The sequence below is a fragment of the Pogona vitticeps genome, chromosome 1 (assembly GCF_051106095.1).
Source record: "Pogona vitticeps strain Pit_001003342236 chromosome 1, PviZW2.1, whole genome shotgun sequence".
Lineage (NCBI taxonomy): Eukaryota > Metazoa > Chordata > Lepidosauria > Squamata > Agamidae > Pogona > Pogona vitticeps.
The window spans coordinates 39,444,795-39,461,194 of record NC_135783.1 but is presented as its reverse complement, the minus strand read 5'-3'; the positions used below and the strand labels follow the sequence as shown (position 1 = coordinate 39,461,194).

The window sequence follows — 16,400 nt, the reverse complement described above, 5'->3', positions numbered from 1 at the left end:
AGTGATGGCATTCCAGTTGAACTATTTAAAATCTTAAAAGATGACGCTCTTAAGGTGCTACACTCAAGTTTGGAAAACTCAACAGTGGCCAGGGGATTGGAAAAGATCAGTCTACATCCCAATCCCAAAGAAGGGTAGTGCCAAAGAATGCTTCAGCTACTGTACAATTACACTCATTTCACATGCTAGCAAGGTTATGACAAGGTAGGCTTCAGCAGTATGTGGATCAAGAACTTCCAGAAGTACAAGCTGGATTTCGAAGGGGCAGGGGAACTAGAGTCCAAATTGCTAACATGCGCTGGATTATGGAGAAAGCCAGAGAGTTCCAGAAAAACATCTACTTCTGCTTCATTGACTATGCAAAAGCCTTTGACTGTATGGACCACAATAAACTATGGCAAGTCCTTAAAGAAATGGGAGTGCCTAACCACCTTATCTATCTCCTGAGAAATCTATATGTGGGACAGGAAGCAACAGTTAGAACTGGATATGGAACAACTGTCAGCTTTCTTAACTGTCCAGCTTTCACACTCATGCATGATAATTGGAAATACAAGAGTGCGGATGTTCTCTCATGACACTTGATATTTTCTAATTCCATCATTGCTACCATTCCTAGTCTTAATCTTATTCCAATTTCTTGGCTTCAATCTCCACTTGGATGATGATTAACCAAAAATATAAAAAAATTCTGTTTCAATTTCTTCATTGTCAGCACTAAAGTTGCGTAGTTCTTCTGTAATCATGATTTTTGTCTTCTGCATGTTCAACTGCAGCTCTGCTTTGGCACTTTCTTCTTTCACTTTCTGCCAGTAAGATAGTGTTATCTGCATATCTTAAAATATTGATTTTTTTTCCCTATCGGTTTTCACTCCTCCTTTGTCTGAAACTAGTTGGGCTTTCCATATGATACGTTCTGTATACAGATTGAACAGATTGAATTCTTCAGATAGCTGCCTATATATTTACCATAGGTATAGGTAGGAAAGCAAAAGTGTGCAGGATTTTATGTTTTAAATGCTGCACAGTTTTGCTTTCCTACCAATACATATGCTCTTCCTTAAGCAGCTTCTCCTCCAATAAATGTATGAAGCTCCCTTGTTCACATTTGCTTCATCAAGCCTTTTTCAAGGGTGGGGAATCCCTCCATGTGCTCTGATCTGCAACATTAATCTGCCCCATCCAGCATAACCAGATGTGAGCTGTCCTAGTTGTAGTTCAGACCATCTGGAGGACCTAAGGTGCATCACCAGACTTGGTGCCTGAGATCTTTTACCTGAAATCTTGCAGATTTAGTTAGAGAGCCACCAGAGAGTTATCACTACTCCCCGAGGAAAATTGCTTTTCTATATAGTTAAATAAGAGATAGCTATTAAGATAAGTATATGTATATAATACCATAATGCAATACTGCTACCTATGCTGCTGCTATATAGATGTATCCATTGATTTGTTTTACTCATACCATTTTAAAAAATAAGGGAGGGCAATAAAGCCTATAGTATCAGGGTTGCTTTGTCTTAACTGAAGAATTTTAAATCAAACTTTTATTGTGCTCTCAGATCTGAAGAGGCTACTAAGCAGCCTAGACATGTTTGCACACAGCAGTATCTTCTCATTTAAATTCAATCATAGTCACAAAACAACCCAGGCTTACATGAGCTGAGGATATAAACTTCATTTTCATCTCATTAGGCCACCTGGAAACAGCAATCAGTGAGTAGTCCTGACGTCAATGGTCTCTCTGCTTCATTAAAATGTTAATTTCATGGCTTTAATTTCTTTTGTAAAACGTGCTGCAGTGGGACACTCTGTTGATCCCCTCCACACCACCCCCAACTAGACAAATCGCTATGCTGTATTTCTTATTGCTGTAAGATTTTTCTACTTTCTTTTTTAGTGCTCTGAAAGGGCATTGAGGACGTCAAACACATGTAAATAATTTTTGAAATAAGGAACCATTTTAAGAGCTTATTAAGTTCCTGAATTAATAATGTCATAATTTTGTGAAGCATATTGTTCTTCAACTATTTCAAAGCAATCACAAGATGAAACAAACCTGATAAGCATTTTCCCAGCAATAAATACCTCAGATAGAATGCTATAAATAAGATCAGTCATGATCTATTTTCATACCAAGAGAACTGTGTATCTGTGTTAATAGCTCTAAAGTTACTAGAATCAGATAATTTAAAAAATATGATTGCAGTGCTCTTTAAAACTGACAACTCTGTCTTTGACCTCCCTGTTTTTAAAGGTAATGCATAAAAAGACATCACTTGCAAGAACAATATACTGTACCAACTTATATCTTTTCTTTATACTATTGGAGTTACTTAGTGGTTTGGAATCTTGTTAACTGTCAGTCTTTCCTTAAGATTGTCTACCCAGGCTTTGGGGTTGCAGGTGATCATCCTACAGAAGCCCAGACAATTATTACCAGGAACCTGGTCTTCCCAGTGGGGGCCACAATGCTATACATTACGCCAGGCTCCCTGCCTTCTGACTTTTAGGAAATGTATTAAATCTGTATTGTTTGACATTGAATTTGATTTGCTGTTGCCTCTGGATTTATTTTATTTTTATTTTGTTGTTTCTGCTGCTCTTTTTATTGTTTGGGTCTTAGTATTTATGCATTTGCGGGTGGTGGGTAGTTTTTTTTTATTGCGGTTAGCCACGCGGAGTAGTGCCTGCCATAGAAATGTAATTAATACATTAAATAATCAATAAATATTTTATAAAGAAAGAGAACACGGGTGTGCAGGTTTAAACCAGTTGCCCTTCAGAATCCCCGGAAGTCTCTGCTCATCTATATTTTGTTGGAATGCGTATTTGCCTATGATTATTATAGTACAGAAAGCAGAACCAGACTACAGTATCAAAGGAATGTAGTGGATTGAGTTCTTCTGTGGGCACAACAGGAAAGACTCAGCCATTTTCACCACTGTTACAGTGAAAACTGAAATAAGTACAAAACTCATCTTAAGAGATAACTGTACAAGTCATGACTGATAGAAATCTGAGACATCATTATATGCCATTAACAAATACTACTACCATTGCAATATTTTTGTTATATTTTGTTTGACAGGCAAGAAAGAGCCCTTTTGGTAGAGATTTTTAAGAGTGATGACTCAGCAAGCTGATGGCTGTTCATGTGAAGTTAACTGAAGCAATAAATAATTCATTTTAGGCAAAAGCTGTTCTGGAAAGTGGATCTTAAAAGGACGAGTAAATTTATTTGCTTACTCATTAACTGTGATGTTCGCAAGGTGCAATAAGTTCTTGAAGATGGTAATATGCATTTTGTTTAATCAATCCAATATAATGCATTTCCGATTGGATGTTTGAAGCTGATACTAGCATCCATCTGATCTTCATGTGCATTATATTTGCTTTCTGAAAAAATCAGACAGAAGAATGTTGGAACATATTAACCATTTGACAGTTTCAAAGGAACTGTCAAAAAGATCATTCATTCATCCATTCATCCATTCATTCATATCTTATTTATAGGCTGCCTTTCTTCTGATTAGGGACTCAAGGCAGTTCACAGTATTAAAAATAATAGAATTAAAAAGATAAGTTGTGTACTTTTAATAAACTATAAAACTCATTAAAATCTATTGAGTGATTACAATATCTATTAAAATATTTAAAACTATCTTAACTTAAAAAATGACTCGGTCATGATTATTAAAAGTCTGCCAAAAAGGTGGGTCTTTATCCATCAACAGAGGATAAAAGGAAGGGGGTGAACCTAACCTTCCAAGGGAGACTATTTCATAATTTGGGAGCAGCCACAAAGAAGACACGTTCTCGTGTCTTCATCAACTGTGCCTACACTGGCAATGGGACCAGGAGAAGGTCTTCCTCTGAGGATCTTGAGCACTTTGAAGTCTGAAGCAAGTGAAACGCCGTTCTAAGCCAAATTCAACGTTTAGGCTGCTGGTTGAATAGCCCTGTTCTAAATTAATTTGGGGAAAATAGCAGATGAGAACTCTCTGTTGTCAACAGCAGTAGGTGGAATCTTGTTTAACAAAAAGATAACTGGACTCCCTTCCAGTAAATCCTAATTCCAGGCACTGTTTACAAAGTGGAATTTGTTTTAAACTGTCCTAATGCATGCAGAGAAAGGCAATTGTACTAAACAAGTCATGTGTGCTACGAAACAATATATCACAATTAGAAATCCATTATAGTCTAATTAGGCATTCCATTATAAAACTGATGTATTTGGCTTTTTCCAGGTCTCAGGCTAATCCTAAAACAAATTCCTCTTTGTGGATAAATATTAGTCAGTCATAATTAAAGAGTGTTTATTGGAGCTGAGATTTTTCATTAAATCCCTTTCTGATTAAGATGGCTCCCTGAGTACTTGGTTGATTGAGCTTAATAAGATTTGTCCACTTGTGTATTGTGGTATGGGAGAAACTGTTTCACTGCCAGCAAATTAATAGCTGTAAGATCATTTCTCCACCCATCCACTCATGGATTTAAACACTTGTCACTTCCAAACTTACACAAGCTGCACTCTGATCTGCCACTTTGTATTATAAAGACTCCATATGTATAATGAGTGAGTCATACTATATAAGGACTATCAATAATAGATGTTAATGTTGCAACATTTTTAATCTGACTAGTTTCTAAGGAGTATTAGGACAGGATGCATAATGGAACTCAAGGACATTACTCATCTGAAATAGATTTCCTTGAGCACTCATGGAAGAGTTCATTTGAGCAGGGACATAAAAATTATGGTGGAAATGTTTACATACGAGCACATACCGCATTTGCATGCGTATAAGATGACTTTTTTGGCCCCAAAAACATGCCTCCAAGTGGGGGGGTTGTCTTATACGCCAGGTTTCACTTCAGTTGGGCCAGGAGAGCAGCGGGAAGACTTTCTCGAAGGAGCCGCCACCATTTAGTGAGTGACGCATGGCCGCGCCGGCCGGGGAGGAAGACAGGCATGCAGGCAGGCGATCGGTCCAGACGGAGGGAGGGAAGCAGAGCTGGCCATGCCTGCCCACCGCCCTGCACTGCTGAGCTAGTTGCCCGTTCACCCGTCCGCCACCGGAGAACCGCTTCCCCTCCTCCTCCGCTGCTGCTGCCTGCCCGGCTGCTTCCCCTCCTCCTCGCCCTCCTCGGGCCTCGTCGCCGGCCATGAACTTCCAGGGTGGGCCTGGGCAGCCGCCACCGCTGCAGAGCCATCCACTCTATATTTTGAGTGGAAATGTTGGAGGTCGTCTTATAAGCCCAGTCGTCTTATACGCCGGCAAATACGGTACCTATTTTGATGTAGTTATAGTAAAATATCAAGCTAATTACAGTATTAGCTGCTTTAAAAAGCATAATCAAAAACTGATTCATTGTAAGTAAAACGTTCAAGAGGTCAATTAAACTTCCAAATTATCTTTCTTAGATTAAATGGCAAGTATATACAAAATATACTGTAAGGTTTATAAGGTAAAGGGGAATTATCAGTTACCTCACGATTTACATAGTGAGCAAAAGCATTTTCAAGCCCTATAACTGCCTTCTTTCCATCATACATTGAATAGCTTCAGTAGCTCAGTGAGTTGGGTATCTGGCTGTGGACCCAGTTGCCCAGAGGTTGATTCCCCACTGTAATTCCCAAGAGAAGAGCCCGTCTATGTAGACTTGGGCAAGATGTGTACATTATTTCAGTAGAACAATTTGCTGGAAAAATTATTGATCGCTAGCTTCATTACACTGGCTCCAAACAGCTGCTTTGTCTTAGCCCAGTAGAATAATTTGAGTGTTCCCTCCACCCTCTTTGTGAACAGTTACCTCTTGAACATGTCATAGGAATTGGTTTTGGAACTCCTTCCATTTCCAAATATATTTCCTTTGGTTTCTTAGATCCTTGTTGTAGGTAGTATCCATGGCATTTGCAGTAAACTTTCTTAAATTAAATGTCCATTCATTACCTTATTTGCTGCATCTGTTGTTGCTGTCTTGGCGTAAGATATTAAGTACGTATATCAAGCAGCTTTGCAGTTCTTATCTGTGTGGTTATTGCAGTAGCTTTTCTCTAAATGATCAAGCATTCAAAGGATCATTAATGATTGCTGGGATATGATTATGAAGATTAAAGAGCAGCTAAAGAGAACTCTCTAGTGGTTGAGTTGGGCATTGATGAAGGAGAGGAATGAACTATCAGCTAGATTAGGCATTAAGAAGATTTTATCTGGACACCTGCTTGGGGGGGGCACAGGAAGGAGAGGCTCTGCAAGAAATATTCTCAGGAACCCCCCCAGATGTACCAGCCCACGGTACACCTAGGTGGACTGCCTGAAAATATTTCTTACAGTGGTTCTCCAGATGGCATTTAGACATAAAAGGACTCTGTATTTTTTGAGGCTTATAGGGTCCAAAAATATGTACTACTGCAAGGAAGTCAATCTGCAACACTGGAACCAAATAATTGATCTTCTGCCTTACCGGAGGGCAGATTGAAACCTTCTTTTGGTTTTGTGGTATGAGAGGAGATCTCCTTCATCTAGGCCCCAAGTCAGGGCACCACTTCAACTGGCAGCTCAGCAGGGACTGCCATCAGCAGTGAAAATAAGCAACCTTTTCTCTAGTTCATATATTTGAAGTGCTTTTCCAAAATGTGCTTCTTCCATTCCTAACCCTTATTTTAATCTTATGAAGAAAAAGGAAGGATACAAATTAAGTATAAGTGCACATTCAATTCATACATATAATGCTTTATATATTTATCTCCTTGTTTATCTCTTTTGTCAGTGACCCTGTACGTTCTTCTCTGTAGCTTTTGATGTCATCAGTCATAGTATCTTGCTAGACCAGCTCTTGTTTCAGGGTCACAATTATGTGATAGTTCTGTTCTTACCTATAGGAAGACTATCAGAAAGTAGTATTGGAAGATATGTGCCATAATCCGTGAGTCATGGGATCCCATAAAATTCTATTTTGTTGCTTCATTCTACTAAAATGTATATGAAACTGCTGGGTTAAGGTCCATGAATTTGGAGCTCTATTCCTCCACCCCATCTGAATCAGGTGAGCTGTGGAAGCGTAGAATTGCTGTCTGGCTTGGAGTAGCAAAGTACCAATGAACTGAAGACAAAACTTGACAAGATAGAAAATGGGTTTTAGGGTTGTGAGATCAGTGATAAAACAAGCACATTTTCTGAAGAAAGTAGATTATTGTTTGGAGGTCTTCCTTCATTCAACATCATTATTAGAGACTAAGGGTATGATCACATATAGCTTGCATTTTGGACCGCTTGTAGCATAGTCACAGTCTGTCTATCTCCCAGTGATCACATGACATATGAGCAGTAGCACTCCAGCCTAACCCCAGTCCATGCCCAAGATGGACCTTTGTGGTTCTGCAACAGAAATACTACTTTGGGGGGCCAGATTGGAGCAATACCCCAACTGATGGCAGGATCACTTGATCTGCAAGCAGGATCTGAAGGCCTTAGGAATGGACCTCAACAGATGGGAAACCTTGACATCTGAGCGTTCAGCCTTGAGGCGTTGCATCACGGCCTCTCCCAATTTGAAGAGACCCTTATCCAGCAGGTTGAGGCAAAGAGGAAGTCACAAAAGCAGCAAAATCAGGGAGCTGGACAGGGGACAGATTGGATTTGTCCTCAGTGTGGAAGGGATTGTCACGCTCGAATCGGCCTCCTTAGCCACACTAGACACTGTTCCAAGTCCTCCATACAAAGCACATTACCATAGTCTTTTGAGACTGAAGGATGCCTAACTAAAAGCTGCCTCACATGAGTAAAGATGAAGGGGTTGTATAAATCTAATAGGGAAAATGTCCATATATATCTTAAAAGCTTGATTAAAAGCTAGAATATTATACTACAGATTTAACTAATAAGGTTAAATTTTTGTAAATTCAAGTAGGACAATATTATGAACAGGGGAATTAAAAGAATCTGGCAAAGTACGTGAGATGTGCTTTCTCGTTTGCTTTTGAATCGCATTTAAACTGAAGAATGTGATTTATTAGGGACAGTGTTACTTCGGTCACAAGCTTAGAATTCTTGGAGTTGCCTCTTGCTGGCCTGAAACATAATGCCTAAAAGCAATTAATTTTACATTGTACTAGTGGAGAGAATGGTGACACATCTGTAGATCCTGAAATATGAGCCACTTTTAAGCAAATGGATTTCAAGTAATATTAATAGAAAGAAGTAAGACAATAATGCTCTCTGGATTGTTTTTTTCCTACTCAGTAATATGGAAGCACATTTTACTGCTTCATCTTTATTAAATCCGACTTGTCATACATGGGTTCATATTAATCTTTCCGCAGTAGAATAATGATGCTTTTTAGAAGAAGAGTACTATTCCCAAATACAGGTGGGTGAATTCTGCTTAGGGCAGGAGTGGGCTCGATGTAGCTCTCCAGCTGCTGATACGTTGCAAAAATGCTTTGTTCTTCATTTTTCCTCTGGCAAGTCCAGTTTGATCTATACCTGAGAGGGAGAGGGAGACACCCACACCCACCAAGCAGTAAAGCTTGTCCAGTTTGTTAATAATGTTCTGTGAAGGACAGAAGGACGTTGGGAATTAGTTCCAAATCCTACGCTTTAGTCACTCCTGAAACATTGAATTTTTGGAATTTATTTTTCGGCTAGTGCAGTTTTTTAAAAAGCCACTTGACAGTTATAGTTTAGCCCTACACATATTAATAGATACCCAGCAAACAACATTTAGAACTTTCATAAGATACGGTTCCAAATGCTTAGGGCTATAACAGGAAAGGGCATGCTCCTTTCAACAGTGGTTAAATAAATCAGCCAAAGTTTGCCTTCTCTGGATAGCAAAAGTACCAGCATCTTATTTAAATCTCCTAAACTGCCATTTTGTGTTGTTTTGAAATATGCATGGCCCAGATAATGGCTATGTTTAGAAGCCTGTAATCCTTTTGAATATTAAAAAAATAGTATTTTTCTATGTTGACACATGGTGGAGAAAAGTAGGAAGCTTTTATTAACAGAGAGATAAAGTAAATAAATGCATTGCGGAAATAAAATCTACGGGTGAAGAAGATTATGCTTTGAAATAATCTGTCATAAATTTTCTGTGGGGCTCCTTGTAATGTGAACTTTCAAAGGAATTCAGCTCCAAAGAGTTGCACTGAGAAAATGCTCATGGGGTCTCCGGCTTTTGTAACTGTTTTAAGGTGGCAAAGTTCGCTTTGCTTCCTGTTCTATTAACAAGTAGTTTCTGTTTAACAGCTGCAGGATGGTCATTAACATGAGGCCCTTAAATTTGCAGGGAATTCTGAGATCTCTTAAAGACCACAGAGCTTTTCCCTTTCTTAGCATGTTTCAGAAGAGCTTTGAAAATGATGTTTGTATCCCACAGGATGCAGTCTTTGCTGCTTGTGCTGCTCCAGCTTATTTCTGTTTCCTCAGATCACAAATGAATGTTTTAAAGTCATTGGAAACCACTGCAGGAAAGGCGACTTTCTAACTTAGAAATGGGGTGCACTTGTGACCTGTTCCAGGCTCTTAGGGGGCTCAGAATCTACATTGGAGAGCAAGGCAAGGAAGGACAGGAACAATGGCAGAGATTTATGGTAGGGACTCAGGTGGCAGGAGAGGGGTTAGGTAAATTGAGGCTATGACATCTGGCACATTTAGAAATAAGATATAAAGAGCCTAATCCTGAAAGAGTGTGAGCATGTTAATTTTAGAAGAGTCATATACTCAGAATATACCCACACATTATTGTAAAGCATATGGTCACCATCAGTTGCAACAACACTATGATTTGGTAGAGCTAATGAGCAGCACTAAAATGAAGTAAAAATATTCTGTAAATTTTTAAATGCAATGACTGGGTTGAGAGAAAGTTTTACATCCTACAGTGCAACAGGTTGCTCATTCCCAGGATGAGAACAATACTAACAAAAGCCCTTCTGAAACTGCAAGACCTCAGATGCCACATACCCACACAACCTTCATCTTAAATCTGTGATGCAATGCCATTATCCCTAGACAGCATATACAAATTTAAAAAGAAATACAAAATAATAAACTGTGCTCATGACCTGGAGTTCAATCCAGTAGCCGGCTCAAGGTTGACTCAGCCTTCTATCCTTCCGAGGTCAGTAAAATGAGTACCCAGGTCACTGGGGGGGGGGAGGATGTGTAGCCTGCATAATTAACTTCTAAACCACCCAGAGAATGCTTTTAAGATCTATGGGGCAATATATAAGCAGCACACTTTGCTTTGTGCTGATGACTTGAGCATCAGAAACGGACTCAAAGGCCCATTAGACAGTTCTAAAAATGATACTTGCTTCCAAAGAAGCAAGGAGAAGTACAGTGGTGCCTCGCTAGACAGTTACCCCGCATGACAGTTTTTTCGCTAGACATTGACTTTTTGTGATCACTATAGCGATTCACAAAACAGTGATTCCTATGGGGGAATTTTGCTGGACAATGTTTGGTCCCTGCTTCGCAAACCAATTTTCACTAGACAATGATTTTGACAGCTCCCTCTGTGCTCGCAAAATGAGTGTTTCCTGGACCTAAGCTTCGCAAAACAGCTATTTAAACAGCTGATCGGAGGTTCGCAAAGTGACTTTCCTATGGCCGATCTTCGCTACACAACGATGGTTCTTCCCCATTGGAACGCATTAAACAGGTTTCAATGCATTCCAATGGGGAAATGCTTTTCGCTAGATGATGATTTCGCTAAACAGCGATTTCAGTGGAACGGATTATCATCATCTAGCAAGGCACCACTGTAGTGATTCCTTCTCTGCTGCATCTTCTCTCCACTAGCCATAGAGTGGTTTTGTACTTCCCCCCCCCCCCCTTTTCTCTTCTGGGCGGTTATCAATATAAAATGGAAATAAACACATTTAAAACACAGTATCATGTATTGGTAGCACTAAAGTTTTGACCTGACAAAATCTTCCTCCTGATAGCTTTATGGAAACAATGTACAACCTTTTTCACTCTGAAGACCACATTCTGTGTGTGCTGTGGTCTGCCCATGCACAAAAGGATGGCGGGGGAGGAGCACAGGATCATTGGAGAGGGAGGCTTTGTCCCTATTTCAGAAGTCCTGTTCATAATTACCCAGTGACCTTGATTGAGATTGCTATTCACACCATTACCAGCATGGATCCAGTAGCTCTCTGGTTGTTTCTGGGTCAGTGAATAGGAGGAAGAATCTATGCTCCTTCCTGCCTGTATCTGATCAAAAATCTCTAAATACAGAGGCAAGAAGGCTCTTAACAATATTTGTAGGGAGTAATGGTAAGAGTTGCTTGTGGCTTTCAGGCCTTAGCTGTGGTTTCTGGAAGATAGCAATTGTTTGACGTCTGAGCTGATCAAATAAGCATTCTTTTTTGATTTTCTAACCCTGAATCAAATCTCAGATTGACTAAAGCTAAGTGGCCACAGGAAGGTCATTATTTTCTCAGATTTAGATTTATTTATTTATTTATTTATTTATTTTATTTATATCCCGTCTATCTGGTCGTGTGAGGACCACTCTAGGCGGCTAACAACATAAGAATAAAACAATAAAATTCATATAATCATATAACATAACAAAAGGGAAAAGAAAAGAAAAAATTATTAAACGAGATAGGAGAGCTATAGGGTAGGGAAAAATCGTCAGGAATTATCTGTTGGGAAGGCCTGCCTAAACATCCAAGTTTTTAATTGTTTCTTAAAAATACCCAGCGAGGGAGCCGCGCGAATCTCAGGGGGTAAATCGTTCCAGAGACGAGGAGCCACCGCCGAGAAGGCCCGATTTCTAGTCTTTTCCTTCCGGGCCTCCCTCGGCGTTAGGCTCCTCAGTCTCACCTCCTGGCTCGCACGAGTGACACGGGTAGATCTAGGTGGGAGGAGGCGTTCCGCCAAGTATCGAGGTCCTAAACCGTTTAGGGCTTTATACGCAAGCATCAACACTTTGAAGTTGATGCGGAAACGGATGGGCAGCCAATGCAAAGCGGCCAGGGTGGGGGAGATATGTTGGTATCTTCTCACTCCACTAAGTAATCTGGCCGCCGCATTCTGCACCACCTGTAATTTCCGCAGCAGTCCCAAAGGTAGCCCCACGTAGAGCGCATTACAGTGGTCTAATCTTGAGATTACGAGCGCATGCACCAAGGTAGTGAGCGCCCCAACATCAAGGTAGGATCGCAGCTGGGCTATCCGCCTAAGGTGGAAGAAGGCGGAGCGGACCACGGACGCCACCTGGGATTCCATAGTGAGCGCCGGGTCTAGGTGGATCCCCAAGCTGCGGACCCCGTCCCTGGCGGGCAGGGTCACCCCCCCAAAAGTGAGGGAGTTTCCCAGGTCCCCTATTGTGGGGGCGCCCACCCTTAGTACCTCCGTCTTGTCCGGGTTCAGCCTCAGCCCGTTCTCCTGCATCCATTCCAGTACGGTCCCCAGGCAGCGCTGGAGGGACAGGACGGCATCTCCTGCGGTAGGTGAAAAGGAGATGTAGAGCTGCGTGTCATCCGCATACTGATGGCACTGTGCTCCACACCCCCTGATGACCCCACCCAGCGGCCTCATATAGATATTAAACAGCATTGGGGAGATGATCGACCCCTGTGGAACCCCACAATTGAGGCTCCACGGGGCCGAGACACTCTCCCCAAGCTGTACTCTCTGGGGGCGGTCCTCCAAGAAGGAACGGAGCCAGGCCAGAGCCCGGCCTCCTATTCCTAACTCAGAGAGCCTCCCCAGGAGGATACCGTGGTCAATGGTATCAAAGGCCGCTGAGATATCGAGGAGGACCAGCAGAGACAGTTTGCCCCTGTCGGCCTCCCTCAATAGGTCATCACACAGGGCGACCAATGCCGTTTCTGTACCGTGGCGCGGCCTGAAGCCCGACTGGAATGGATCCAGGGCATCTGTTTCATCCAGGAGCGCCTGAAGCTGATCGGCCACCACCCTCTCGACTACCTTGCTTAAGAAAGAAACATTGGCGACGGGCCTATAGTTGCCAATTTCGTCCGCCGCCAAGCTCGGTTTCTAGTTGGCATTTGGAGATGATAAATTTTCTTCAGGGTGGCTGAAATTAAAGGGGAGAAAACAAGCATCCAAGTCAAAAAATGTTAGCTAAATATTTTTAACTCACTGAGTTAGGCAGTTGAACGTTACAGTCTTTGTTTACAGTTGGTTTACAGTCTTATCTTACTTTTTTCCCCCCACTAGGTAATAACCTTGATGCTATCCATGACATAACAGTGGCATATCCTCAAAACATTCCTCAAACTGAGAAGCATCTTCTGTTTGGAAATTTCCCAAAGGAAATCCATTTTCACGTCCAGAGATACCCAGTAGAGTCTCTGCCAGCCTCTCAGGAAGAATTGCAACTCTGGTGTCAGAAGCGCTGGGAAGAAAAGGAGGAAAGGCTCCGCATGTTCTATGAAGGCAAAAAATACTTTGACGTAACAGGAAGAAGCAGAATTCCACCCTGTAAATCAGAGCTCAGGGTCATCATTGTTAAATGCATTTCATTATTGTACTGGACATTGTTCACTTTGGCTGGCTTTGTGCTGCTATACTTGTACAGCTTTGTACGGTGGTATTTTGTGACTATGATTGTCATTTTTGTTGTGCAGCAAAAACTGTTTGGTGGGCTTGAATTTATAGAACTTGCATGTCATCAATTCTTCAGTAAAAAAACAACACGAAGTGACTAAATCTGTCTGGCATAAACTGTATGGATGGTGTTGTATTTGTGGGCTATAAAGTTTCAAAGTTGAAGAGTTTGCATGAGAATTGTTAGTCTGTCTTAATTGGTGAATACACTGTGCACTTACATTGGAAAAGAAAAAACAGTAGATTGTATGGATTTTTTATTTTTGAATGTATTTTCAGTGTGTTACTTGCTGGCAGCCAGCAGCTATGTCACTGCAAAGCAGTTTGCTGGCCAATCAAAATGTATATCTATGGACTGTGTAGACACGTAGTTTGAACAGCAGGACAAGCTGTGTAGCTAAAATCAGCAGCGCTTGTTTTATTCCTATACAGCCCTGCTTTAATGTAAGAGCTGAAAGATCCCAGCTCCTTACATGAATAATACCTGCTTTTATTTCTTTTCCCATCTGTTGTAAAACGTAAGCACACCATGCAATTGCTATCATTAACCAGAGGTTAGAGATTGGACTACAACACCCTGAATATCCTAGCCAGCATAGCAAGTGGCATTCTGAGAGCAATCATCCAGAAAATAATTTTTCCAAGCTTTGTCACTAGCAGCAGCAAATTGTCTCACCTACCAAATAAGAAGAGTAAACAAAGGCTCTTAATTTGGACTCATTCTATTATATTCTATTTTAGCACACCTGCCCTGTCACAATTAAATTCTTACAATTCATACTGTCATTTTGCTTCACAACGAATTTCATTGAACATTGCTAGAGCTGATCTTCTAAGTAAATGTGATAGCAATGATTTTAAATTTGTCTTAGTGGCTGAGTTAGACAGTGTTTATGTTACAGTTTTTCAGAAGAGTTTCTTTTGGGTAAACTGCTCGCACACTGGACTGATGTTTTTCAGGTTTGCACAGGAAGGTATCCTGTACCTCCTTGTGCAGATAGAAGTTCCATTCATTCTAACTTGACAATCTTTACGTGTGGAACAATGCAGGTGGAATGTTATGTTCTGCCAGAACTCAACTAAATTCTACCCAGAGCTCAACAGGATTAAATCTTCCATAACATCAGATTGGCCATATCTAAGTCTCAGCTTTATTTTGTGTTCAGATTGTACACTATTTCAACTGGGTTGGCCTGCAAGATAATCCCACAGCAAACTATTATCAAGTCTGAAAAGTTATCCAACTTAAGTTGACAATAACAACAGCAATAGTACTGAGTCTCTTCCCAAGAAAATTATAGGAATCTAACCTGAATTTTTAAAAGTCAGTTAATATAAGGAGAAATAATTATTCTTCCCACAAAATTAAAAGGGAAGTAATGTTCAAATTGTGCTTCTTGTAGGGTACTAACAGGAAATAGTTTAGAGTTTTTGTTTCTTTGCTTTTTAAAAAAAGGAATATGCTCAGATAGCAAATGTTATCTCACTTCACACTAAGTAGTATCAGTAGAGAGCTCGCCATTCCTTTCTTTCCATATCACCATGTATGAAGAGATGGCATATTTCTGAGACAAAACAGTGCATAGGAATGAATTTAAGCATTCAGTGAAATACTTTTGAAAAAATATAGGGGTTCCACACAATTTTATAAAACTATGATTGAATAACCTTCTGTCATACCGTGAAAATTATCACTGAAACCGAGAATTGTGACAAAGAGAAATTTTTCTCTTCCCTCTCAAGACACCTTTTAAAATAGGCCCACAATATCTAACAGGCAGATTCTTTCATTTGTCCGCCTTTGTGTAGTGACTTACATGTACGTACAGTCCTTGAATTTCTTAGCTTAGTTGTCATTGTAGATGACTGTGCACTTTCCCCTTCAACCCTTTTTCCTCAAATTGGGATGAACTCTTGCCCTGGCAGCATTTGTCACTAAATCTTTATTGCTGATGAAACAAGCCAAGGCATTTTTCTTCCCTGCACTGAATATTAGTAATGCTAGAACCAGCTCATGAAGAATTTTGTGTTGATCACACTAAATGTCATGTGTAGTCCCATGTCTTTGTTCAACCCCCATTGCTTCTGCAGTGCTTTTTTATAGATCATTTTATAAATATATTGTATTAAAAGACAATGGGTTGTGAAAGGTCTTCAGAGTAGCCTTAGTTTTCAAACTTTATGAAACATTACAATGTTTTTGCCATGAACCAATAACTTGTATCTACAGGAACAATAAAGAATTTAAAACATGCCCTGGCATTCTTTTATTGCATTCTTTGGCTTAGTATTAATGGTGAAAGTTGTCTGCATTTGTAAGATCAACAAAGTGCTTCTGCCCTGTCTGTTGCTCAGGAATTGATTTGCCATTAAAGCTTCTAGCCTCAAGGATCAAAGATGTTGTGATATAATGTTATAGTTAAGTAATAAAAGTGATGCAAAAAAAGAAGACATGATCTCATTCAAACTTAACTTAAACCAGACGTTTGCAAATAGCAGAAAGTACTTCAGCATGGTGATAATCAATCATTAGTCACTTCAACACAGAAAAGTTCAGAGATCAATGAGTTACTAGGTGTATCCTGTACCCATCAGAAACATCATCAGGTTTGTCTTACACATAAATACACCAGAGTAGCTCCATTGAATCAGTCAAACTTATGGAGGAACTGATGTGACAAATCCCCATTGATTCAGTTTTTGAGAGCATTTAGAAATGTATATTTAAATGTACATTTTGTGCATTTTAAAAATTTGTTGATTCATATAGAACTAGAATGACAATCCCATGTAAAAATA

At 40.2% G+C, this 16,400-nt stretch overlaps 1 protein-coding gene across 1 annotated transcript in view; it reads left to right on the top strand.

The window, feature by feature from the left end:
* Positions 1-15,855, top strand: part of LCLAT1 (lysocardiolipin acyltransferase 1) — a 110,670-nt gene extending 94,815 nt beyond the window's left edge. Inside the window, exon 6 of the mRNA XM_020793117.3 lies at positions 13,212-15,855. Within this exon, the coding sequence (XP_020648776.3) occupies positions 13,212-13,702 (491 nt within the window). The 3' untranslated portion in view covers positions 13,703-15,855. The remainder of the gene's footprint in view (positions 1-13,211) is intronic.
* Positions 15,856-16,400: the final 545 nt, after the last annotated feature.